The sequence below is a fragment of the Bufo gargarizans genome, chromosome 5, assembly GCF_014858855.1.
Source record: "Bufo gargarizans isolate SCDJY-AF-19 chromosome 5, ASM1485885v1, whole genome shotgun sequence".
NCBI lineage: Eukaryota > Metazoa > Chordata > Amphibia > Anura > Bufonidae > Bufo > Bufo gargarizans.
The window spans coordinates 57,833,682-57,861,200 of NC_058084.1; the positions used below are offsets into that span (position 1 = coordinate 57,833,682).

The following is a 27,519-nucleotide window of genomic DNA, read 5'->3' on the forward strand; positions in this document are numbered from 1 at the left end:
CTCCTCCTTGCTACCTCCCCGCCGCCGCCCGCTCCGTGCCGTGATCGGGGGGGCGGGGCTTAGGCCCGACATCGGCGGTTTCAGTTCGGCGGGACGAGGGACAGGTGACGGAGGTCACCCACCTTACGAGTTATATCGCCGCGCTCTTGGGGCCTGCGGGCCTTTATTCTACAGCATAAGCCTGAGAATCTTCGGCAGCAGGGGGTGTGTGTTTTTTCGCGCGCGTCATTGGGGGCGGAGTTTCGTTCGGAGACATTCAAGCGTGGAGGGGGCGGAGCTTGTTCCCGCGCCTCTGCTGAAGTTTGCCGCGCTTCCTCACTCCGGACTGAAGCTGAGACACGTGGGAGACTCCTGGTGCATTGCTGTGGACGCACGCTGGCTTTCTGCTATTGCTGCCTCCCGCGGCTGCTGATCTGGACCTTCACTCCTAGGGAGCTGACCTGACGTTCTTCTGAGGCACTGGTAGGACAGTTAACCCTCTCCTAACCCTACTGGTCATAGCCGCTGCAACCCCTTGTGGTCCCTGTATCAAGGTACGACCACTTGTCAGCATGTCTGATCCCACGGGTGCCCCCAAACCCTGGTACCATGCCTGTACCGCCTGCAAGGAACTTTTTCCGCGTGGGCAATCTGAGCCGCATTGCCTTGCATGTCAGGCCCCGGTGCAGGGCCCGCTTCCCGCTGCGCCCCCTGTTGTCTCTGAACCCCCTGACTGGGCTAGGTCTCTGTCTCTGGCGGTGGAGAGCCTTACACACGTAGTGGGCCGTCTCGTGGATAGACCGCCTCTCCCGCAGGCTGCCGAAACCCCTGTCGCACCCGCTGGGAATTCCGTTTCTGCCGCCCCCACTGATTCCCTGCCTCCCAGTGAATCTTCCAGGGCCCGGCGTACTCAGAAACGTTCAAGGGTTGAGCGCACATCTTCTCCTGATGTTTCGCTCTCTCCGCCATGCGTGCGAGCTCAGTCAAGTCTATCCTCTCAAAGGGATACGCCTTCTGAGGGAGAACTGGCGGATTCGGATGTGGACATGGACTCAGAGCTCCCGTCAAAATTGTCATCCGCGGTGGGGCATCTTATCACTAGTATCCGCGATACCTTTCAGATACACGATGACCCCCCCAGCTTTGAGCAGGCCGGCGTGTCCTTTCTCCGACCCAGACAGGCCTCCAAGGTAAAAAAAAAAAAAAAAGGCTTGGACTCGGCCTAACGTTCGCTTTGTTACACCAAAAAAGCTGGACATTTGCTATCCCTTTCCTGCGGATTCTGTGACCACCTGGACATCTCCGCCCAAGGTTGATCCTCCCGTGGCTCGCCTGTCCAAAAGCACTGCTATTCCTGTACAGGACGGATCTTCCCTCCAGTCCGCTGAGGACCGTCGTACGGAATCCCTCTCCAAGGCAATATTCATTGCCTCTGGTTCGGCCCTTAGACCAGTTTTTGCCTCCGCCTGGGTTGGTAAAGTGGTCTCTGAATGGGGTTTGCAGCTGGAGCAGGAGTTGGGGTCGGACGTTCCTGTTCAGGACCTCCGTTCCTTAGCCCAGCTAATTATCCAGGCTGGAAAATTTATCTGTGAGGCCTCCCTTGATGCGGGTGCCCTCATTGCCCGTTCCTCTGCCCTGGCAGTTTCTGTCAGGAGGGAACTCTGGCTGAAGGTTTGGGCGGCGGACGCCGCTTCCAAACGCTCCTTGGCCGGCCTACCGTTCACGGGTTCCCGCTTGTTCGGGACCCGCCTGGACGAACTTATATCAGAGGCCACGGGTGGGAAAAGTACTCACCTCCCCCAGTCCAGGCCAAAGGGCGCCCCACGTGGTCGCGCGGGTTCGTCCCGCTTTCGGTCCTTTCGTAAGCCCTCCGGATCTAGACCCGGGGCCGGTTCTTCTTCCTCTGGCCCAACCCAGGATAGACGCAAGAAGCCGTTTTTTCGGGCGCAACCTACCTGGCGCAAGACCCAGCCTGCACGGGCTCCCACAGGCCAGCAGCCCTCTGCCTGAAGGTGCGCCCCCACCCACCCGGGTGGGGGGCCGCCTTCTCCTTTTCAGGAACGTTTGGCGGAACCACATCTCAGACGCATGGGCGCTCGAGATTGTATCTTGCGGGTACAAGATCGAATTTGCGTCCATTCCGCCAGACCGTTTCTTCCGGTCCCGTCCTCCGCGGGATCCCGTACGAGCGGCCTCTTTCTTCGCGGCCGTTCGCTCACTAATGGACAAGGGTGTCGTCGCCCCGGTGCCTCCGACGGAAAGGTTCAGGGGGTTCTATTCGAACCTCTTTGTGGTCCCCAAGAAGGAAGGCTCGGTGCGACCGATCTTGGACCTAAAGCGCCTGAACCGCTTTCTCCGCCTGCAGAGATTCCGGATGGAGTCTCTCCGGTCCGCAGTGGCCTCCCTGGAAAAGGGGGATTTCATGGCCTCCATCGACGTTCAGGATGCATACCTCCACGTTCCGGTTGCTCCATGTCATCACCGCTTCCTGCGCTTCGCGGTGGGGGACGATCACTTCCAGTTCGTCGCCCTTCCCTTTGGTCTAGCAACGGCTCCTCGGGTGTTCACCAAGGTCCTGGCCCCTGTCTTGGCCCTTCTACATCCAAGAAGTGTTTTTCTTCTTCCGTACTTGGACGACATCTTGGTCAAGGCACCCTCCTTTTCACAGGCATCCGGCAGTGTGGATCTCACTCTGGAGACCCTGACGCGGTTTGGTTGGATTATCAACCACCCCAAGTCTTCCCTTACCCCCTCCAGACGGCTGATCTTCCTGGGGATGCTCCTGGATACGGAACTGGCAGAGGTCCGCCTTCCGTCGGACAAGCGTCTGGCCCTTCGCGGGTCGGTTCGCAGCCTTCTCCGTCATCACCGTCCTTCCCTCAGATCCAGCATGCGGTTGCTGGGGAAGATGGTTGCCTGTTTCGAAGCGGTGCCGTTCGCACAATTCCGATCCCGCACCTTTCAGAGGGCGATTCTGTCGGCCTGGGACAAATCACCGAGGAGTCTGGACAGGACCTTCCTTCTGCCTCCCCTGGCTCGGGCTTCCCTCAGCTGGTGGTTGCATATCCCTCTAAGGGGGAGGTCCTTCCTTCCACTGAACTGGCTGGTGATTACCACCGATGCCAGCTTACGGGGGTGGGGGGGGGTTTTCCCTCCCTGATCCGTCCAGGGCGTTTGGTCTCTATCGGAGTCCAGACTTCCAATCAACATTCTGGAGCTGAGGGCGGTTCTTTTGTCTCTCAGACACTGGACCCATCTACTGAGGGGCCACCCTGTTCAGATCCAATCGGACAATGCCACGGCGGTGGCGTACATAAACCATCAGGGAGGCACCCGCAGCGCTGCGGCGATGCAAGAGGTGTCCCTCATTCTCCTCTGGGCGGAGACGCACGTGCCAGCCTTGTCTGCGATTTACATCCCGGGGGTAGACAACTGGGCGGCGGATTTCCTCAGCCGGTCCACCATCGATCCGGGAGAATGGTCTCTGCACCCAGAGGTGTTCGAGGCCCTTTGTCTTCGCTGGGGTCGCCCCGACGTGGACCTCATGGCCTCCAAATTCAACCACAAGGTTCCCCTATACCTAGCCAGGGCACGGGACCCGGAGGCATACGGCGCCGACGCGCTCGTCCTTCCGTGGCGCCAATTCTCCCTTCTGTACGTCTTTCCTCCTCTTCCCCTCCTGCCACGGGTTCTTCGGAGGATCGCGGCAGAGGGCGTTCCCGCGATTCTGATCGCCCCGGATTGGCCCCGTCGGTCCTGGTACGCCGACCTAATGTTGCTGTTGGCAGACGCTCCGTGGCCACTGCCCTCCAGGGAGGACCTTCTCTCTCAGGGTCCGATCTTCCACGAGCATTTAGGCTCGCTACGTTTGACGGCGTGGCTGTTGAGACCGCCGTCTTAACGCGACGGGGTTTCTCCGCGGACGTAGTCCGCACCATGATCCGTGCTCGTAAGCCCGTATCCTCGAGGATCTACTATCGGGTTTGGAGGTCCTATCTGGGGTTCTGTGAGTCCCGGAGCATCCTACCTCTCCGGTTTTCTCTTCCCACGATCGTGTCCTTCCTCCAGTCGGGTCTGGACCTGGGGCTGGGCCTCAGTTCTCTGAAGGGACAGATTTCGGCGCTGTCTATTCTTCTCCAGCGTCCCCTGGCCCCTCTAGGGCCGATTAAGACCTTTTTGCAAGGGGTGGCTCACTCTGTTCTGCCGTACCGCCCTCCGGTTCCTTCCTGGGACCTGAATGTGGTGCTCTCGGCGCTTCAATCTGCCCCCTTCGAGCCCTTGCGGGAGGTCTCCCTTCGCCTTCTGTCCTGCAAGGTCATCTTTCTTGTGGCCATCACGTCTCTCCGACGGGTGTCGGAGTTAGCGGCTCTTTCTTGCTCCGAACCTTTCCTGATCTTCCACCAGGATAAGGTTGTGCTTCGGCCAGTCCCGGCCTTCCTGCCAAAGGTGGTCTCCGCCTTTCACATCAATGAGGACATCGTCCTTCCGTCGCTCTGTCCCTCTCCTTCCCACTCCAGAGAACGGGAACTGCACCGTCTGGATGTGGTCAGGGCGTTGAGGATTTACTTGGAGGTCACCGGATCCTTCCGGCGCACGGATTCCCTGTTTGTGGTTCCGGAGGGTTCGCGCAAGGGTTTGGCGGTCTCCAAGGTGGCCATTGCCCGTTTCATTAAACTGGCGGTGTCTGAGGCTTATCGAGCCAAGGGCAGGGCTCCGCCCTTCGGCGTCACTGCTCATTCCACCAGAGCAGTCGGGGCTTCCTGGGCGCAGAGGCATCGAGCCTCGGCTGAGCAGTTGTGCAAAGCGGCCACTTGGTCCTCTCTGCACACTTTCACCAGGTTCTATAGAGTGCATACGCATGCGTCAGCGGATGCTGCTTTGGGCCGCCTGGTTTTGCAGGCTGCGGTTTCCTGATGCTCCGGTGGTCCGCCTTGGGTTGTAGTCCCTCCCTTCTTGGACTGCTCTTGAACGTCCCAAGGTCTGTGTCCCCCAAGGAAAATGGGCGAGAAAAGGAGATTTTTGTATAACTTACCAGTTAAATCTCTTTCTCGCTCTTCCTTGGGGGACACAGCACCCACCCTTCTGTGTTTTGGTCATAGGGTTATGGCTGGCGCCCCGTTGGGTTGCTGGCTGTTGTTTGCATTGTTGGTTGTTATCCTTTCACTACTTGGACACGCAACTGGTAGCCTCTATCTCCAGGCTGAGGGTATAGCTGATGGAGGAGGGGCTTAACAGTTTTACTTAGTGTCACGCCTCCTAGGGAGCTGAGCTATACCCAAGGTCTGTGTCCCCCAAGGAAGAGCGAGAAAGAGATTTAACTGGTAAGTTATACAAAAATCTCCTTATTTCATTCGATTCGATTTTTTTGGATCGATTTTTTTTTATAATCGATATTCTATCGATAAAACTGTATTATTGATGCTAGTATATACACTCGATTTATTTTATTTTATTGTGCTTAAATAAATACGTTTGGATCCACATCTCTCTTGGTGTTTTGAGTGCCGGTCCAATCTTCATTTACCATTTGCCTTAAAAATAATTTTTATAATTTACTTTATTAATAGATTTAGCCTTTTTACTAAATAAATTGGCACCCAAAGCCCTGATCTCTGCCGCTCTTTAAATTCACTATATTCACATATGGCTGACTTCTGCGGAGTACGGATTCCTTGCGGTGTTGGCACATTGCTTTGCGCCCTCAGCTTGGCTTACTGGTTATGCCAGGATTAGCTGAGCAGAGCGGGCACAGGCAGGAGCTGCAATGTGTGCTCCTGCCCGTACACCATTGCTGCACTACTCCGTACAAGTCAGCGATGTGCGAATATAGTGAATTTCAAGCCCCGTAGAGATCAGGAGTTTAGGTGCAAATTTCTCTAGTAAAATGGCAAAATCTGTTAATAAAGTATATTAGCAAAATAATTTTTAGGGCGTGTGGGACATTTTTTTTTTTCAAAGTTCAATAAAAGTTTAGTTACTCTTTAATTATACATGGAGATCATTGAACACTAATGATGTCAATTCTGCAGCAAATCTCCGGAATACATTTCTCTCCAGCACTATGTGGAATATTCATGAAATGACCCCACAAGGAACTGAAAAGTGAACGACAAAGTGCCGATAAATATTAATGTAATATCTGAACTCGCAAATGGAAACTTGGCCGAAATCCCTACATCTTAAGGCTGTGCCTCGAGACACTCGAGCTTCTGTATAGCAATTCTGTTTACCAATTCATCCAATCCAATATCAGCTTCTGTTCCATAGACTTCAATGGTTATTGATTGCCGCATCACATACATAAAACCAAAATGTTCCTACCCTTCTTTCTCCCGTCACACTACATCTCCCAAAAGAATAATAACTGTGGGACATTTAGGCTCTAATCCCCAAACTTGATAAAGGCAGTGGCTCTCGTCTGTATGTTCGTCTATGCCTGGTACTGCAGCCCCACCCCATTGACTTGAATAGGACTGGAGTGCTGTGACTACCTATGTGGTGGGATCCTAGGAGGTCGCACACATGGAACTATATTTCCTCAATATGTGATCTCCTCTGCTGATCAGTTTTTTTCGAAGAGACCAGTGATTGCTGCAGCCTCCTCGCAGCAAACCATGCACAGCGCCACACTCTGTATAGTGGCTGTGATTGGTATTGCAGCCCAGGCCCATTCATTTGAATGGGACTGAGCTGCACATAGGCCATGTGACCGATGAACATGTCACTGGCCTAGAAAGAGGCAGCAGCAATCATCACCAAAGTTGCTAGGTGGAGGTCCTGGTAGTCAGACCCACACCAATGAGATATTAATGACCTATTCGGAGGAAAGGCCATCAATATTCTACTCCTAGAAACCCCCAATAATACAGCCCATGGGGCCAAACTGTACCTCTTTTTATGCCTAAGATTTCATACAGCATGCAGAGTTTTTTGTACAGTTTTCTGTAACCTGATAGAAAAATGGACTGCAATACCCTATATAGGTACTATAGGGCGGCACATGGTGTGTCATCCATGGCATCTAACCAATATCTTCTGCTTCACAATAGATGAACAAGTAGAGTCCTATGAACACCTCGCACTGAAAGTTCTTCATTCCTGGAAGGAGATCCCGGGAACTGGATGCCAACTGGTTCCTGAACATATCGAAACCCGAGCCCTGTATCACCGAGATAAGCCTGGCATAGAGCAGGTATGGAGTGATGCTGGTAATACACACTTCAGCCGCTGCAGAACTTCTTTGAACATTTTATGTCAGTAACTGCCTGTTAATGAAGATGAAGCTCCAGTATGTGTGGCATTGAGACGAGACCCTCGCCGATTGCCGGAAAGAGGGGGATTGAACCCATAGCTACATTTGGACATTTCTCGTAAAACGGGCCCGTGGTCATTGGGCTCCTGAAGCAAAGAGTTTGTGGAAACTCAGGGCTTAATGTCCTACTAATGCCTTCCATCATTGTCTGATAGCTGGCTGGAGAAAGCACTCAATATGTCAGGGTTGGGGGCAGTGGGGGAGGACTCCTGCTGCAGCCAGTTGCCTTACAGACAGCGTCTGAGGGAAAACTATGGCTGATATCCAAGAACACATTTAGAAGATTTTTTTTTATATATTTATTGCTCATAGCTTTTAATGTAAGACAGAATAAGATTAAAAAAATAAGAGATTTAGGGTACTTTCACACTTGCGTTTTTCTTTTCCGGCATAGAGTTCTGTCAAAAGGGCTCAATGCCGGAAAATAACTGATCCGTTTTATCCCCATGCATTCTGAATGGAGAGCGATCCGTTCAGGATGCATCAGGATGTCTTCAGTTCAGTCTTTTTGACTGATCAGGCAAAAGATAAAACCCGTTTTATCTCCGGCCAAAAAAACTAAAGACTTGCCTGAAAGCCGAATCCGGCATTTCTTTCCATAGGAATGTATTAGTGACGGATCTGGCATTTAAAATAACGGAATGCCGCATCCGTCCCGAAAAAGAGGTGAAAAAAATAAATGCCGGATCCGTTTTGCCAGATGACACCGGAAAGACGGATCCAGCATTTCAATGCATTTTTCTGACTGATCAGGATCCTGATCAGTCTTACTAATGCCATCAGTTGGCATACGTTTTTCCGGATCTGCCGCAAGTGTGAAAGTACCCTAAGGCCTCATGCAAACAACCGTGTCCATATGATGGTCCTCAAATCACGGATCCACAAAATAACTTCCGTGTGCACTCTGCATTTTTCTTACTCCCATTACTGGAAATGACTATTCTTTGCAATGCAGACAATAATAGGATATGTCCATGTACAAGACACATGAGATGTTTTTGTGGACCCATAGAAATGAATGGGTCCGTGTGCAATGCCAAAATATGCAGATCAGACATAGATGCAAAATATGGTTGTGTGCATAAGGCCTAAAGGGGGTTTCCCACCACAATGCTAAGATTTTCCTTCACTTTCTGATTTCACTTGGATGGAGTTGGATGGCAGCTGCCAGTATAGTGGAGGCAAAATGCAGAAGGGTCGCCAATCTCTTGGTTCTCAGGATTGGTGGGAGTTCTAGAAGATGGGCGAACATAGGCTCGGACTGGCCCGCAGAGGGACACGTGAATCCACCGGTGAGCCCCTGAGCAAGGTGGGCCCCTCGTCCCCCACCACCTGCACAAGTGGCACATAGACAGTATGCAGCACCTCAGCCAGTCTGTGTTCATATAAGGCTACTTTTACACTTGTGCTTACATTTTCCGGAAGATGTGAAAGTAGGATCCGTTTTTTTGTCAATGGGGACAAAGTGCAGCTGAACAGATCAGAATGCTCCAAAATGCATTCCGTTCCGTTTGGTTGCGTTCCCATACCGTAGAGCAAACTGCAGCAAGCTGTGGTTTTCTTTCCGTCCTGGGATGCGGAGCAAGATGTTTTCTCAGATTCAATAGAAAACGGATCCGTCCCCCATTGACTTACAGTGTTGTTCATGAAGGATCCGTCATGGCTATGTTGAAGATAATACAACCGGATCCGTTCATAACAGATGCAGATGGTTGTATTATCAGTAAGGCCCCTTTCACACGGGCGAGATTTCCGCGCGGGTGGAATGTGTGAGTTGAACGCATTGCACCCGCACTGAATCCGGACCCATTCATTTCTATGGGGCTGTGCACATGAGCGGTGATTTTCATGCATCACTTGTGCGTTGCGTGAAAATCACAGCATGCTCCTCTTTGTGCGTTTTTCACGTAACGCAGGCCCCATAGAAATGAATGTAGTTGCGTGAAAATCACAAGCATCCGCAAGCAAGTGCGGATGCGGTGCGATTTTCACGCACGGTTGCTAGGTGACGATCGGGATGGGGACCCGATCATTATTATTTCCCCTTATAACATGGGTTTAAGGGAAAATAATAGCATTCTGAATACAGAATGCATAGTACAATAGGGCTGGAGGGGTTAAAAAAAAATTAAATAATAATTTAACTCACCTTAATCCACTTGTTCGCGCAGCCGGCATCTCTTCTGTCTTCATCTGTGAGCAATAGGACCTTTGATGACGTCACTACGCTCATCACATGATCCATGGTGATGGATCATGTGATGGACCATGTGATGAACGCAGTGACGTCATCAAAGGTCCTATTGCTCACAGATGAAGACAGAAGAGATGCCGGCTGCGCGAACAAGTGGATTAAGGTGAGTTAAATTATTATTTAAATTTTTTTTAACCCCTCCAGCGCTATTGTACTTTGCATTCTGTATTCAGAATGCTATTATTTTCCCTTATAACCATGTTATAAGGGAAAATAATACAGTCTACACAACACCGAACCCAAACCTGAACTTCTGTGAAGAAGTTCGGGTCTGGGTACCACAGTCGAATTTTTATCATGCGCGTGCAAAACACATTGCACCCGCGCGATAAAAACTGAACATCGGAACACAATCGCAGTCAAAACTGACTGCAATTGCGTTCCTACTCGCGTGGGTTTGCCGCAATGCACCGGGACGCATCCAGACCTAATTCGGACACGCTCGTCTGCAAGGGGCCTAACGGATCCAGCAAAAACGCTAATGTGAAAGTAGCCTAAAAAAACTGGGTGGATTAGACCAGTGTTTCCCAACCAGTGTGCCTCCAGCTGTTGCAAAACTACAACTCCCAGCATGCCCGGACAGCCTTTGGCTGTGTTGGCATGCTGGGAGTTGTAGTTTTGCAACAGCTGGAGGCACACTGGTTGGGAAACACTGGATTAGACGACCCCATTTATTATCAGAGATGCATCAGGTGGCTGTAGGTCCAGAGGCAGGCAGCCAGTATCCTCTTTCATCATGGACCTGCCTTCTCAAAGTCACTTCAGGTACCTCCATAATCAACCATGTGCGAGCAGATAATATTTGCATGTTACTTTACAGCGGGCCCCCAGAATGAATTTTACTGGTGGTCCCTAAACTGGGCTCACACCAATCATACTGTTATGGCATATCCCAGATGGTAATACCCTTTTAAAGGAGACATAGTCTGGAAGTTCCTCCATCATCAAACTTGCAATTACTGCTTCTTCGGATAATCAATGAGCTGTGAAATTACAAGCGGTGGAGATTGTTACTCTCTGCTTCCTGGGATCTAATCTGCAAATGAGTGAATGTGATTATGTATACTCTGTATAAATGTATTCAAATATTTAATTCCATTGTTCCGCTTCAATAAGGCAGAAATTCATGATAATAACATTCCCGATACGGGCTCTTATTTTCTTGTAGGGACGTATACAGATGTGGGTGGACATGTTTCCAACTGATCTGCCCCTCCCAGGCCCTCCTGTCGATATCGCACCCCGAAAACCCAAAGGGTAATTAGGAATTGGTTTATTCTTATTCTTTTTGGTTTAGATTTTTTATTTTTATTGATTTAATGAGGATTATTCATATTATTATAAGCAGTAGTACAGTAATACAGGACTCGATAGGTCTAGATTGGCTGAAAATCATTTGATCATCTCACATTTGCAGGGTGAGATCAAGAGGTAGGTTCAGAGAAGAATTAGTGGCAAAGCATTAAAAATGGAGACAAAAAGACATCAAGAATTGCAGAAAGAAAAATTGCACGAGGGAATTGACACATAATTGACTATGCCCGGTAAAAGCTAATGCTAATATAGTTATGGGCAGGGCTAAAACGTTCTAGACGTGGGTAAGGCATGCCAAACCTGACCTATGGCTGAGTTGTGCCGGGAGCCATGTGCGTGGGTAGGCCTGAAGAGGGCGTACCCTGTTGGAGTGTGTGAAAAAAGGGAGGGAGGGAGGGGTAAGTGAGACACACCGCCTGTGGGAAGGTATTGGAGGGAATATATAGGGAGCTACGCCCCGCCCACAAACACAGGCTGAAATCAGCCTTAATACTTATGGGCAGGGCTAAAACGTTCTAGACGTGGGTAAGGCATGCCAAACCTGACCTATGGCTGAGTTGTGCCGGGAGCCATGTGCGTGGGTAGGCCTGAAGAGGGCAAAAAGACAAGTACACTCCATTGGTGAGAACCTGTTTATTCGTATGCTTCCAGTTTATGTACTATAACGCCAATGACTGAAAAGCCTGAGATATCTCCCTGTGTGGGTTCGGAATATATCTGTTGAAGCATGATGACCGCCAACGCCCCATGGAACGGATGACATGGGCAGGGACCTGGTGTTGTGACGCAGATGAAGCCGCCCCTATACGGAACGAATGACCCGAGATGGTACTTGGATCATATCCGAGGCCTGCCGCTAGGGAACGTATGTGGGACGTGAATTGGACGGATGAGAGGGGCTTGCCATTAAAGGGGAGGAGAGGACTATTAGGAGGAGTTGACTGTAACTGTGACAACAGTTTATTTAGGATACGGACTGGGCACCATTTACTATGAGTGGGGAAATATTTAACCTCCGAGGGTGGCCCTGTCTGGTTTGTTTTGGTTAGAGGTAGGCTGAGTATGAAATGGTCGTTGTGCCACGCCAACTGGTCTTTGCGGAGGCAGCCTTGCCCCGGAGGGCTGCCGGTAAATTCCCCTGGCCGGAGAAAGCCATAGAAGCTTAAAAACATGGCCGCTTGTATTATCATGCTGGAAAAGGGCCCAAAAGGATGACCATCTAACGCAGAGGACAGATCCCTGAATAGCTCGGGAGACACCGGTTGTCTGCGGGGGGGAGTTTGTTTGACGTTTTTTTGGATTCCCCTGAGGGCCGCCTTGATGGCCTGGTTCGAAAATATGGAGGAACGACCCGGATTACTGAGCATGAAGTGGTGTTGAAGGCCTGCTAGATATAACTTGATGGAACTATGTGAGAGATTGAGTTGGGAATGACAGAAAGCTATGAACGCCAGTAAGTACAACGTTTCGTCATGGGCGCCCTGGGGGTGAAGGCGTCTGAACCTGTCGAAGGCTTTCAATCCGGCTCTATAATTCCTGGCCGTGTTTGGGGCTAGCGACTGGTTTATGAGGCTTTTCGCTGTCGAGATGAGTGACTCTAGTCCATCGTTAGAGTGTTGTGCGATGGGATTGAAGCACCCGTGGGATCTGCGTCGGGCATCTCCTGAAAAAAACCCGAAAATTTTGATCTAGACAGTGCATCTGCTGCTGTGTTACTAAGCCCCTGAATATGTTCCCCTGAAAAACGAAAGTTGAAGGAAAGGGACAGCCAAACTAACCTGCGTAACAGTGACATGATTTTTGGAGACTTAGCCCTTTGTTTGTCCAGGATGTCGACTAACGCCTGGCTATCCGTGACAAAAAGGACGGAGGAATTGGCCCACTGGTCACCCCAAACTTGGGCCGCTGCCACTATGGGATATAGTTCAATGAGGGGGGATGATTTTAATGCTTCTATATCGGATCTTATTTCTGGGGGCCATCTGCCCGCGAACCAATGATTGCCAAAGATAGCAGCGAACCCAACTGACCCTGCTGCGTCCGAAAAAATGATGGGCGAGCGTGAGGTTCGGGGAGGGATGAATAAAGAAATGCCGTTCCAGTTTGACAAAAAGGAATTCCACATGGATAGATCTGCTCTGGCGTGACTATCTAAAAAAATGGAGCTGTCCTGATCCTGAGCTTCGGGGAGGAGTTGCAGCATCCTTGACATGAATGCTTTCCCTTGCGGCATGACCCTGGTCGCAAAATTAAGCATCCCTAAAAGAGACTGGAGTTCGGTTTTGGTGATGGAGTTGCTTAGCACCGCTCTATTCATGGCTGACCGAATCTTGATTAATTTCTCAGAAGGGAGCCTGGCCTCCATGCGGACTGTGTCCAAGATAATGCCCAGAAAGGTGACTTGTGGAGCTGGCCCTTCTGTTTTGTTCTGAGCTAACGGGACCTGTAACTGACTAAATAACTCCTTCAGAGTGTTTAATGCGGTTGGGAGGGGACGCTGTTTCTCAATAATCAAGAAGTCATCCAAGTAATGGATGACCATTGGCAAACCCCCGTGGTGAACCAATATCCAGTGAAGAGCTTGAGCTAGCTGATCAAAAAGCCAAGGACTGCTTTTGCAACCGAACGTGAGACGGTTGGCAAAATAAAATTTATTGGACCATCTGATGCCATAAAAACCCCAGAGCTGTGGCTGAATGGGCAGTAGCTTAAAGGCGTCAGCTATATCCGCTTTGGTGAGCCAAGAACCCTTGCCTGAGAGCAAAATGAGCTGGATTGCTTGATCAATGGAAGAGTATCTCATTGAGAATTCGTCTGAAGGGATCAGAGAATTCAGGCTAGGAGTGGACGAAGCATGTGGAGCAGACAAATCATAGATCAGACGTTTTTTATTAGATGACTGTTTTGATACAATACCGATGGGATTGATGCGCCAGTGTTGAAAGGGAACGTCGGAGAAGGGGCCTAGCAAGAAACCTTTGGCGACCTCTGCTAGGATCAATGTGTTAACTGCCTCTGGATCCTGACTGGCTGACATTAGGTTAGGACCCTCCCAGTTACTTTGGGGAAGAGAAATTAACCCTGTGTGAAACCCTTGGCGGAAACCGGATATCAGGGATTCAGTGAATGCTCGATCAGGGTGGTCGGCTAGGAGAATCGACAGTAGTTCGACATTGATGTCGGTTAGTCATGGTTGTTGTGAGGTTTTCCTAGGGCACGAGGAGCGAGGATGAGCTCTGAAACACAACGAGCAGATGTGCAAAGCCCGACATGCGTTGAAGGCACAGCTCCCCAGATTAAAGTTGTTGCACAACTGGCTTTTGCCGAGGTAAACTATGGGCCGGCCTAATTTGTCCACTGAACTGGAATTGCCCTGACTGCCGGAGGGGCCGGGCCATGGACCTTGTGGCGTGTTAAGACTGTAGTTTGGGCACCAATCCGTTGTATGAAATATAGACTGGCAGTTTGAGCAGGTGGGGGCCCTGAGCCCCGCGAAGTGCCGGCAGAATAGCTCAGTATCCATCTCCGCCCAATTGGTGACAAACTGGAACTGGGAGAGCGCTGCTGCTGCTTTGGCGGAGAAGGACCGGTGATAATCGTAGAATGCTGATCCACCATATTTCTGGCCCAGGTCGGTGACCCGGTAAAGGTATCTATCCAATTCCTCCCTTCTGTCAGGCTGGGCTGAGCAGACCACATCCCTATAAACACTGAAGGCCAGGACAAATTCCGGGATGGACAGCTTCCTACTGAGACGTGCATCTTTGGCTTTCATGACTATTGATACGTCCCCACAGTTGATCACGCGGTTCTCTGCAACATCATGGGATGCAATGAGGATGGAAGCTAGGTTTATGTCCTTGCCTGCCACTATATCTTTTTTGAGACTTTCTGGTAGGAAGTGGGATGGGACAATTTGGGGGGTAGGAATATTAATACCTTGGAGAGACTGTAAGGCGGCCGGAGTTGATACGGTGGCCTGGCTTTGGCCGGACGTTGAAGGCTGGACTTCCAGGACCTCAACTCTGGACTGGATGTCCGAGACTGAGTTGGCTAACCCGTTGATGGAAGCTTGGAGCTGGGAAAGCGACAGCTGTATAGATGACAAGGAAGATTGTTCCTCGGAGGACCCAGCCTCAGACATCAGGATCCTATAAAGTTCCGCTTTCCTGGCTGATGATGGATACCGGATCCCTTTCCTGTTTAGCTCAGCAATTAGCTTTGGAATGGTCCAGTTGCGGAGAGATCTGTTGCTGCTGCGACCTGAGACTACTGAGCCTAAGGAAGACACATTGTCTTCTGTACCAGACAACTGGGACATCTTGGATCCGCTTTGGCTGAACCGAACTTGTGAAGAATGAATTGATCTGGATTGCCGCGGATAGAAAGGTCAACAATAAGAGCTAGGTGAGGAAAACATGGACTGAAATAAACAAGAACAGAACCTACCAATGCTAGGATCTTGTTGCGTGTATCTTACCTTGCAGAACTTTTGCCTACTTTGGATTTTATGACGGCTGGAGACACTCCTAGGAATCTGAGGGAAAATTTTTGTAAACTGAATAAACGTGGCTGTGAGAAGAGTGGGGACCGCGAGACCCCTACGAACGACCGGAAGGCTCGTGCCCGGCCTTGACAGACTCGGACGGGGTATGGTAGCCCCGATGTGACATGAGATGGGAGCCGCAATGGCTAACTTGAAGGAGCTGGATGTTGCCCAACGCCTGGTACGACCTAGGAACTCAAGAAGGACAAAATGACGTGACCTGCCATCAGACAGCTGAACCTTAACGATCCACGTAACCATGCCGATCTTGGCCGGACGAACTAGTTAACAAGGAACGCCAGATCCAGACTGAACGATATAGGTGACACCACGTTGAACGAACCTGAATGGTCCCGAGACCTGTGCCATGGACTGGTCTGGCGGTCCATGTGCCGGGCGACAATGAACTGGGGCCTGGACGATCCAGGAAACGTGCCACATGTGACGGGCGCCTGGATGATTCCGGTAACATACAACAATTGCTTGGGGCTGGACGATCCAGGCAATTGATAGCGATAGGCCATGGCCTGGACGATCCAGGTGACGTACTGACAATGGCCTGAACCTGGATGATCCAGGTGACATACAAAATTGAACCGGGCCTGGACGATCCAGGTAACGTATTTACACATGACAGGGCCTGGACGATCCAGGTGACATACAACAATGGCCTGATCCTGGACGATCCAGGTAACCGATAGCAATAGGCCATGGTCTGGACGATCCAGGTGACGTACCACATCGCACTGGGCCTGGACGATCCCGGTGACGTACAGACGATGGCCTAATCCTGGACAATCCAGGTGACATACAACATTGAACCGGGCCTGGACGATCCAGGTAACGTATTTACACATGACAGGGCCTGGACGATCCAGGTGACATACAACAATGGCCTAATCCTGGATGATCCAGGTAACCGATAGCAATAGGCCATGGCCTGGCCAATCCAGGTGACGTGCCACCTCGCACTGGGCCTGGACGATCCAGGTGACGTACAGACAATGGCCTAATCCCGGACGATCCAGGCAACTGATGGCAATAGGCCATGGCCTGGACGGACCGGTGACGTACCGTATTGCACTGAGCCTGGACGATCCAGGAGACATACAGACGATGGCCTAATCCTGGACGATCCAGGTGACATACAACATTGAACCGGGCCTGGACGATCCAGGTAATGTATTTACACATAACGGGGCCTGGACGATCCAGGTAACATACAACAATGGCCCAATCCTGGACGAACCAGGTAACCGATAGCAACAGACCATGGCCTGGACGATCCAGGTGACATACAACATTGAACCGGGCCTGGACGATCCAGGTAACATACAACAATGGCCCAATCCTGGACGAACCAGGTAACCGATAGCAACAGACCATGGCCTGGACGATCCAGGTGACATACAACATTGAACCGGGCCTGGACGATCCAGGTAACATAATTACACATAACGTGGCCTGGACGATCCAGGTAACATACAAGGAATGGCCTAATCCTGTACTGTCCAGGTACATTAAGGATGCCAGTAGACTGGACCAGCTGAGACGCCTGATGCCAGCCCTTGCCAGCCGTGATGGGAGTGACCCGATCTCTGCGTCTGGCAAGTGGTTGAGGAAAGGTTCAGCAGTGAGGCGCGCGCCACCTGTTCCTGACTCACTGCTATGCTCACGCTGTGCGAGGCGAGTTTCAGGCGTCTCCGGTGGGTAAGCGAGCGGCCCGATCTGCGCTCAGCAGGAAGTGGCTGGGGAGACAGCGGAAGCCGATGCGTTCCACCGTGGACCGCAAGCCGGAATGAGAGAGCGCAGCTGCCGGCCGCGCCGATGCGAAGTTAGCAGGACTTACTTGATGAGAAGGAACTTCTCTCCGGACGTACACCGAACAGCAAGACGCACCAGACACAAGTGAACTTGGAGGCCGGCTAGATGTGCTCTTCCTACAAAGTAAGTGAGACACACCGCCTGTGGGAAGGTATTGGAGGGAATATATAGGGAGCTACGCCCCGCCCACAAACACAGGCTGAAATCAGCCTTAATACTTGTTCAAGATGAGCGAATCGAATCTGATGAAGTGGAATACGATCCGAATTTCAGGAAAAATTCTATAAGAATTTCCTCGCACTTCGTGGTAACGAATCGCAGTTTTACCTAAAATGGCGACTACACGTGTGAAGACATGGGGCAAGGAACTGAGGGAAGGCGAGATGACCCATAATGCAATGCATTAAGCCAATCAGCAGCCAGCCCTGTGATGTCACAGCCCTATAAATACGGTGGCCATCTTGGATTCAGACATTTTCCAGCGTTTGGAGTTCAGAGACAGACACGAGAAGGCGCTAGGGACAGCAATAGGAAAAACCTCATTGTGACCAAAAAAAAAATGAAAAAACTATTTATAAGTGCAGGGAAAGCATAGGGAGGAATCATTTTACAGTTCCAATAGATGATGATCGCGCTGCCTATGAGTGTAGGATTCCAATCCCAGATTCTTATCCCAAATGTGCAGTTGTTTCACCTTGTAGCCAAACAATCTGTTTCCAGAGGCTGGTGCACTCACGTACACCTGCACCCTAGAGAGAAGTTATAACACAATAGTGAAGTTCCACCAGGTAATTCCACATAAAGCAAGCCCAGAACTGGTGTGTGTTTTTTATAGGGCAGGGCAGCTGTAACCAACACCTCCAATCTCATCTCATTGACTGGACTCCAGTTGGCTGACACCTCACTCCAATTAGCTCTTGGAGATGTCATTAGTCTAGGGGTTCACATACTTTTTCCACCTGCACTGTGAATGTTTACATGGTGTGTTCAATAAAAACATGGTAACATGTAATTCTTTGTGTGTTATTAGTTTAAGCAGACTGTGATTGTCTATTGTTGTGACTTAGATGAAGATCAGATCACATTTTATATGCCCAGCTCAACTAGGAGGCTGACACTAGAAGTAAAATGTGTTGGCTCCTCCTATCTGGGCTATACCCACTGCAGATGCAGGAGCAAACCAGTTTTTTTCTAGTGTCTTTAGGAGGCAGACACGACCTGCTTCTCTGCAGGTCTTTCTGCTATTTTATCGTTTTTTTCTTTTTGCAGGTTTCTTCTGCTGCAGGGGGTGCTCAATCGTGGGCTCCCACTTTAGTTGCAACCTCTGCGGGCGCATACTTCGGTACCGCTGTTCACCCGGTCCCCGTTACTGCCACCGCAGTGGATTGCCAGCATTCCCATGGGCTCCGTGTCGAGTCTGCTGAGAGGATGACCCTGCAGTGCTTGAAGACGTCAGAGGGTAAGTACTATTCTCGCCCTCTCCCCCTCCCCCCTCTGAACCATGGCCAGGGCGTCTGTTTCACCCAGGGAGCCATCATCTAGCTGGGACAAGTCCCCCTCCCCAAGTCTCTTCTGGGGGCCGCTTCTCAGGGGCGCTATGGCTCTGTATCCCCTGCAGTTTCTCCCTTATTGGGAGCCTTGCCTGGCACTCGGTTAGACCAGGGGGACAATGTTCTTTGCAGGACGCTTGCCTGCTCAAAGGGAGGAGCGCTGCGACTAGTGCAGTATTAGGTTGCCTTTCTTCACACATTTCCCTGCTGGGCCCTCTTATATGGCTGAGGGAGAAGCGCTTCTCTTCCTCCCTCTCCCCACTTGCTTGTGCGGCCGCTGGAACTCTGGTCCGGTCGCCGAGGCTCCGGTTCGCAGCGGAGTTCCGGTCCGCCCGCCGGAGCTCTGGTCCAGCTGTTTTTTCTACTTTAGCCCCCGGCTTTTCAGCCCGCGACTTGGTTCCGCTCCCCCCTTCTCCCGGGCTTTGGCCCAACCCCTCCTCTCTCTGGGAGGGACCTCTTAGCCTGCTCCTATCACTGCTAGGTGCAGGGTTTTCTTCTAAGGGGCGGTCTCTTCAGTAGGCTGTAGCTGAGGGAGAAGTTTCTCCATTTTGCAGCTCATGTCCTCTGCTTAAAGCCGGATCGTCATCCTGATCTTCTTCTGCATTGCAGGGCTCAGCACCTTGGGGCATGGTAGGATAGCCTCTTTGGCTGTACAAGGGGCACGCCGGACATAGACCTTTTCGCCTCTCGTCTCAACCACAAGGTCCTGCGTTACTTCGCCAGGTCTCGGGACCCTCAGGCGCTGGCCTCGGATGCTCTGGTTCTTCCTTGGTCCCGGTTCGGTCTCGTTTACCTCTTTCCTCCCATTCCGCTCCTTCCCAGGGTTCTCAAGCACCTGAAGTTGGCCTGGGTTCCGGCGATTCTGGTTGCCCCGGACTGGCCTCGCCGAGCATGGTACCCGGATCTTCTGTTCCTACTCGCAGATGCGCCGTGGCACATCCCTCTGCGTCCCGACCTTCTTTTCCAAGGTCCGCTACTCCACCCGAATTTACATCGGCTGCGTTTAACGGCGTGGCTGCTGAGGCCGCGGTTCTGAGGTTCCGCGGTCTCTCGGAGTCTGTTATTCAGACTATGCTCCACGCATGCAAGCCCCAGTCTTCCAGAATTTATCATCGTACTTAGAAGACTTATTTTTCCTGGTGTGAAGCTGCTCAGTTTCACCCTCTCTACCTGTCCATTCCCAGGGTCTTATCCTTCCTCCAGTCTGGCTTTGACAAGGGTCTTCGTTTGGCCTCTCTCAAGGGTCAGATTTTGGCCCTATCTGTTCTTTTCCAGAAACCCCTGGCTTCTCGCCGTCAAGTGAGGACTTTTCTGCAGAGGGTCGCTCACCGCGTTCTGCCTTTTCTTCCTTCTGTGGAACCGTGGGACTTGAACATTGTCTTGGACGCTCTTCAGGCCTCTCCCTTTGAGCCGTTACAGGATATTTCTCTTTCCTTTGTTTCCTTTAAGGTCGCCTTTCTTGTGGCGATTACTTCTATTTGCAGAGTTTCTGAACTTGCTGCGCTCTCTTGCAGATCCCCTTTCTTGGTGTTTCATCAGGATAAGGTCGTTCTGCGTCCGGTGCCTTCTTTCCTCCCTAAGGTGGTGTCCTCATTCCACATTAATGAGGAGATTGTCCTTCCATCTTTCTGTCCTAACCCCTCTCATCCTAGGGAGCATTCGCTTCACCGTTTGGATGTTGTTAGGGCGCTTCGCCTCTATCTTCAGTTGACTGAGCCCTTTCGCTGGTCGGACTACCTCTTTGTGAACCCTGAGGGTTCTCACAAGGGCCTGCAAGCTTCCAAGGCCACCATATCCCGTTGGATTAGGTCGGCAGTTAAGGAGACCTATGTTGCCAAGGGTCGTGTTCCTCCCTTTCGTTTGACCGCTCATTCCACTAGGGCGGTCGGGGCTTCTTGGGCGGTTAGACATCAGGCCTCAGCTTCCCAGGTCTGCAAGGCCACCACCTAGGCCTCTGTTCATACATTTTCCAAATTTTATCACATCCACTCCTTGGCTTCTGCTGATGCAAGTTTGGGTCGCAGGGTTCTGCAAGCAGCCGTGAGTTAGTTGCGTTGCATGGCTGTTTTTATTGCTGCCCTCCCTTGTGGACTGCTTTAGGACGTCCCATGGTGCTGTGTCCCCCAATGCATTAAAGAGAACTGGATTTTTGTACTCACCGAAAATCCTTTCCTCGTAGGATGCATTAGGGGACACAGATCCCACCCTTTTAGCTGTCTTTCTGTTGGTCCTTTCTGGTTTAGGACTTGTTGGCTTGCAGTTTTTTCTTGTGCTCCTACTGTTTTTCTACCTTTTCTACCTACTGGTTTGCTCCTGCATCTGCAGTGGGTATAGCCCAGATAGGAGGAGCCAAGACATTTTACTTCTAGTGTCAGCCTCCTAGTGGCAGCTGGGCATATACCCATGGTGCTGTCCCCCCCAATGCATCCTACGAGAAAAAGGATTTTACGGTGAGTACAAAAATCCAGTTTCTCAGTTAACTTCTGCAGTTATATGTGGTGAAAGCATTTAGTGGCCTATTTCTGTACAGAAAGAAAAATATATACGGACTTCACTGTTGCAGTTATTTGTGGTTAAATCGTTTAGTGGCCTTTTTCAGTACAAAAAGAGAAATATATACGTCGCTTTTAGGGGTGTTTTAATTTGCTTTTAATTTATTTAGTTCAGCTACAAGTATGTCAGGCAGGGAAGTGCCATGCCATGCACAGAGCAGTGGCAGAGGCCTAAATGTTTCTGGCGCAGGCAGAGGTCGCAGCAGAGTAAGAGGGTGTGGCAGCAGAAGTCGCAGCGAGAGGCCTGAGCTCCCGGTGTCATCTAGCGCTCGTGTCTTGACCAGCAACCTAGCGGTTCTTGATTGGTTAACTCGGTCATCCACTTTATCCCAATTGACATCAGACCCCCCCAGCCAACAGTCGGTGGGTTCGTCAGACACAGCCCTTAGTTGGCATGGCCCAGAAGCAGGCCCTGTGCCCTCAACTGTCTTCAACTTGCCTCTGTCCTTTTCTGTTCCCTCAGCCAGAGAAGTATTGTATGCTGTGGGCTCAGCTCCACTATACAGCGAGGACGAGCTACTAGAGGACAGTCAGCAGTTACTGCCCAGCCAAGATGTGGAAGAGACATCCGCTGCTTCCTCCGCTAGGTGGGCAAGTAGTGATGAGGAGAGTGGCATAGGAGCTGGTGTTGCGACCAGTCAGGCTCCTGACCCAGAGACGTTGAGAAGGACATCAGTGACGTGCAGACAGTACTTGATGATGATGAAGCCGATCGCACTTGGGAGCCGGTTGAAGAAGGGGCTTAGTCATCATCAGGAGAAGAGGGTGGCAGCTTGCCCGTGAGTCAGCGGCTAAGCCAGCAAGTCGCTAGCATGGCTGGGAGTCAGCAGGGTGGCAGCAGTGGGAGGTCAGGAGCCAAATTGGCATAGGGTAGACCGCCCTCTGCAGCAGCCTACCTGTCCAGAAAGGAGTGGTGCATGGGTTCACGGAAGCAGCGGCGGTAGCAGTCAGCCAGTGCGTAGTGTTGGGGTAAGATCAGCTACTCCGTGGTGTGGCAGTTTTTTGTGAAGCCGCCGGAGGAGGTCAACATGGCCATATGTAGAATATGTGGGCAGAAGGTGAAGCGTGGCCAGGGTGCCAATGTTGGCACCATGGCCCAGCGTCAACATATGCAGCGTCACCATAAAGTGGCCTGGGAGAACCATGGCTCTGATGTGGATGTCCAGTCTGCCGCAGCAACCACTGCATCACCCAGTGGCACACACCCAATTTTAGGCAGTCAAGGCTCCACTACCTCAGCCGAAGGGAGATGTCTGTCGTTCCCATCGTCTGCTGTTCCTGATGCTCCTGCTCCTCCTACTCCTCGTCAGTCATTCCGTCAGCAATCGATCATTGAAGCGATTTCCAAGAGACAACAGTATGTGTGCACGCATCCAACGGCGCAGAACCTGAATGTGCTCCTGTCCAAGTTGCTGGAGCTGCAGTCCCTTCCTTTCCAAGTGGTGGACTCTGAGAACTGATGGCTTATGTCGAGCCGAGGAGGAGGGTCCCAAGCCGTCATTTTTTTGCCAAAAGGCAGTACCAGCTCTGCACACACATGTAGAACAGAAGGTCGGCCAGTCCTTGGGCCTGTCGGTGTCTGCAAAAGTGCAAGGCAATGCCGACTTGTGGAGCTGTAACTACGATCAGGGACAATACATGTCCTTTACGGTCCACTGGGTGAATGTGGTTCCTGCACAGCCAGACCAGCAACTTGGCTAGGTGACGCCGCTTCTGCCTCCACGTTGTCACGCCATTGGTCCTGTGACAATGTCCGCCTCTGCCTCCTCATCCTTCACCATGTCCTCAGCCTCCACTGCAGGGACAAGTCACAGTCCCCCTCCAGCATACCACATGTGCAGGGCACGGCGGTGTCACGGTGTTCTGCACCTCATTTTCCCTGCAACAACTGAAAATCTGAACCATGGTGACAGACAACAGGAAGAACATTGTGTCGGCGCTGCATCAAGGGGGGCCGAGCCATGCGCCGTACATGGCACACGTGTTCAATCTGGTTGTCAAACGGTTCCTTAAGTCGTCCACCTATCTGCAAAACATCCTAAAAATGGCCAGGAAACTTTGCATGCACTTCAGCCACTCGTACACTGCAAAGCACACCCTCCTTGAGCTGCAGAGGCAGAACGGCATCCCCCAACATAGGCTGATATGCAACGTTTCCACGCATTTAAATTCCACCCTCCATATGTTGGACTGACTATACCAACAGAGAAAGACCATCAACGATTTCTTGATGATACAAGCGGATAGGAGTACTCCCCTGTGTAACTTCGATGTCAGCCCGGATTTCCAGCCACCAATGTCTGATGCATCTGATTTAGATCATCCATGCTGCCTCACCCAAACCTTGAAAAAAGAGACCAATTTTTTCTGGCTATCTGCCTCAGCTACTATTCTGATGCCACACATCCGATGCCAAGTGCTCCTTCTTTCACTCACCTTCATCAGCGGGTACTGGTATTGCCATTCACCGCCCACTCTGTCACTTTGTGGTCTCCTGATGCTGCTTCTCATTGCATTTATTGGAAGCCGACTGGCACCAGGAGAGGTATAGAGTTGGCTCAGCATGCATGTTGGTACCTGCATCCCTTAAATTTAATGGAGGCCATTTTGGCACCAAAAATGATAAAAAGCAGAGTGAACCCAGCATGCATGTGGAACCTGCACTCCCTGAATTTTATGGTGGTCGTTATGGCACATAACAGGTAGCATTTAGTGTTAGGTTCCCGTCTTACAGAGATCGCCTTGACGTGTGGCAGACGGGCCCAAATGGTTTTGTACAAAATGTGTCTGCCAAGAGTGTCAAATTTGCAGAATAAGCGTAGCATTAGCACCAGGTTATTTTCTATTGCTATGGCATTGTTGTACTTTATTTTGTTTGCGGATTGCTGTTGCATTGTGTTTTTTTTCTTTCTGATGCTGCTGCTGCCATCTCCACACTATATCACCTTCACAATCCGTGGTCTCCTGATGCTGCTGCTGTCGCCACCTCCAGACTCGGTCGTTGTCCCACTCTGTGGCCTCCTCTTGATGCTGCCGCCGCCACCTCCACACTATCATTGGGCCACTCTGTGGTCTCCTGATGCTGCCGCCACCTCCAGACTCTGTCATTGTGCCACACAGTGGCCTTCTCCTGATGCTGCCGACTCCAGACTGTCATTGTGCCACTCGGTGGCCTCCTCATACTGCTTCCACCTCCAGACCCTTTCATTGGGCCACTCTGTGGACTCCTCATGATGCTTCCACCTCACCACTATGTCATAGGTCCACTCTGTGGACTTCTCATGCTGTTCCCACCCTCCCCACTTCATGACTGGTCCACTTTTTGGGCTTTCGGCCTGGCTGACATCATCATTTATTTGACCTTTCTTCTGATCTGTCAGAAGGAAGAAAAAATGAGACGCACAACAGATCCTGTCTGTGTAGCAGCTGTAAGGCCTGTATGGTCCCATCAGAATTGGCTTATGATTTGGTAGCCAAAAGCAGGAGTGGGTACAAAACACAGAGGACATGCAAATATTCCATTCACGTGTCATCTCTGTTTTAGATCCACTCCTGTTTTTTTTTTGCATTAGCAATACTGATGAATTATTGAGCAAATGCTGACCTGAAGGCGGATGCTCAACAGACAGGATCCGTTTTTTGTGGGTTATTGTTCTGACGGATCAGAGGAAGGGCAAAATAATCAGTGACGTCCACACAAACTTACTGCTGACACCCTCTCCACTCTGTCGGGGGGGGGCTCTACTTGTATAACCGCTTAATAGAACAGGTTCTGTACACATACTGTACATCTATGTGGAATCAGCTGACGAGGGTGTAAAAGGAGTGCTCTTCTTCTTGGTGCTAACATCGACCTGTAAGGCCTCATGCACACGACCGTTGTTTTGGTCCGCATCCGAGCCACAGTTTTTGCAGCTTGGATGCGGACCCACTCACTTCAATGGGACTGCAAAAGATGCGGACAGCACTCCATGTGCTGTCCGCATCCGTTGCTCCGTTCCGTGGTCAGCACGTGGTCCGTTTTGCGGACAAGAATAGGCAGTTATATCAATGGCTGTCTGTGCCGTTCCGCAAAATGCGGAACGCACACATACGCCATCCGTGTTTTGCAGACCGTAAAACACACAACGGTCGTGTGCATGAGGCCTAAGGCTGACTTCATACTTAAGTTATTTGGTCAGTTTTGGCCTCGTGACTGCCCAAATAAGTGAAGTGTGCAGCGATTCTAAGAGCGACGCCTGTCTTCTGCATGTCATACTGACTCACAGTATTATTTCACTACCAAAGCAGACTCCCTATGCGTGTTACTGCAAGGCACCGTGTTCTACACCACTTTAAAGGCTCTCTGCAGACAGGAAATAGCCCTTTTTTAACGTAATTTTCCGCAAATTTATTTGGATCAAACTGAATTTTTCCTAAAAAATTCGGTGAACCGGCGAATCAAATTTTTAAAAAATTCGCTCATCTCTAATAGTTGTGTACTCATACAGTATCCACATCTTGAACAAATGCAAACCAAAGGTTACAAACAATCAAATAAGGGTAAGTATAAATACAAGTGTATCATGAAGCAGCATTCAATGTCCCCACGCCTTAGGGTTTGCATATAGTTCAAGTACAATAACACCAGTACATCATAGCATTTGCCCCAGACAACACACAATATCCCTCATACAACTGATAACACATATAACAGAGGAAGGTGACACCGAAACGCGCGTCGGGCTGTGCGGTTCTTCTGAGGTGGGTGTCTCATTTTTATTGGTATGTTATATGTGTTATTAGTGTGCACACTTGAACTACATGCAAACCCTAGGCGTGGGGACATTGAATGCTGCTTTATGATTCCCTTGTATTTATACTTACCCCTATTTGATTGCTTGTAACCTTTGGTTTGCATTTGTTCAAGATGTGGATATGTGTACACAACTACAGTATATTAGCATTTGCTTTTACCAGGCATAGTCAATTTTGTGTCAATTCCCTCATGCAATTTTTATATTTATATTTAGCCGCCTTGGGTGCATACCGCACTTTATTCTTGATGTCTTTTTGTCTCTATTTTGAATGCTTTGTAAAAAAAATTATAAAACATACCATACTTTCGAAGCCCGTTAGGACTCAGTTTCTTTCTTTTTTGTGTTGATGCATCAGATTATATAGTAACTTGTGAGCATCTGAAATTTTCTTGCTGTGATATTATAATAATTATAATATGGCAATATAAACAGTAAGTCCAAAAGTCTAAAAAATTAGGTGTTTAGAAATCAGCTGGATAGAGAAAGGGAGACCATACAGTTCCTGGGATCAAGTAATGTAGGTGCTGGTGTGGAGCAGGGGAGTATAAGTGTATTTATGCCCTATACTACTCCTCATGGGTGGTGTTAATCTACTGATAGCTCCTCCTCTCCGAAGTGTAACTGCTGCCTTCTGCTGTAAATATCCTTTTCTTATATTACAGTTTTATTTAAAGTATTTATATTGTGTATTTTATCTTTTGACAGCTATGAATTGAGGATAATCATTTGGAATACAGAAGATGTGATATTGGAAGATGAAAATATATTCACTGGACAAAAATCAAGTGATATCTATGTCAAAGGGTTAGTGTGTAGTACTGCATATATAAATATATGAGCACAATCTGTACATATTATGTGCTGGGCTATATGCTGCAAGCCCAGGTGGAGAGGAGCAGAGGATGAGGGTGGTAGTGGATCTGGCTGCAGAAAGTCTATCATGGCAGCTTTCCCCAAACCATTGCTCCCTAGGGCTAGGCAGTGATAGGAGGGCACACCCATTCTTTCCTCAGGGCACACCCTGATGTTGAGGCTCCTGCTTGATGGCAGTTAGGCTGCCTTTGGTGGTATGAGTTTGGTACAGGTGCAAGTCAGGAGATGTAGATGTTGTGGCCGGCGAATAGTGCTGGAGTCAGTAACCAGGCCAGATGTACAAAATAGACAAGTCTCTGTTTACTAAAGTGCAGAATGGGAGTTGTAGTACATCCATCAGTATCAAAACACAGTTCCAAGCAATTCTCAGTGCGAATCTCTAGATAGCAATATATGGATATGAGAAATGATGGAGTTTGTAGTACTCCTTCCCTCTATCATTCCAAAGTCTCTCTGCAGAATCTAAGGCTGGCAAAAAGGTTTCTGCAAACCTTGCCTGTCATTCCCAGCTGAGGG

At 50.2% G+C, this 27,519-nt stretch overlaps 1 protein-coding gene across 1 annotated transcript in view; it reads left to right on the forward strand.

Annotated features, from left to right (window-relative positions):
- The window catches only part of FER1L6 (fer-1 like family member 6), a 230,788-nt gene that overhangs the window by 191,310 nt on the left and 11,959 nt on the right, over positions 1 to 27,519 (forward strand). The window contains 3 exon segments of the mRNA XM_044294749.1: positions 7,029 to 7,171; positions 10,714 to 10,802; positions 26,836 to 26,934. Coding sequence (XP_044150684.1) covers positions 7,029 to 7,171; positions 10,714 to 10,802; positions 26,836 to 26,934 — 331 coding nt within the window.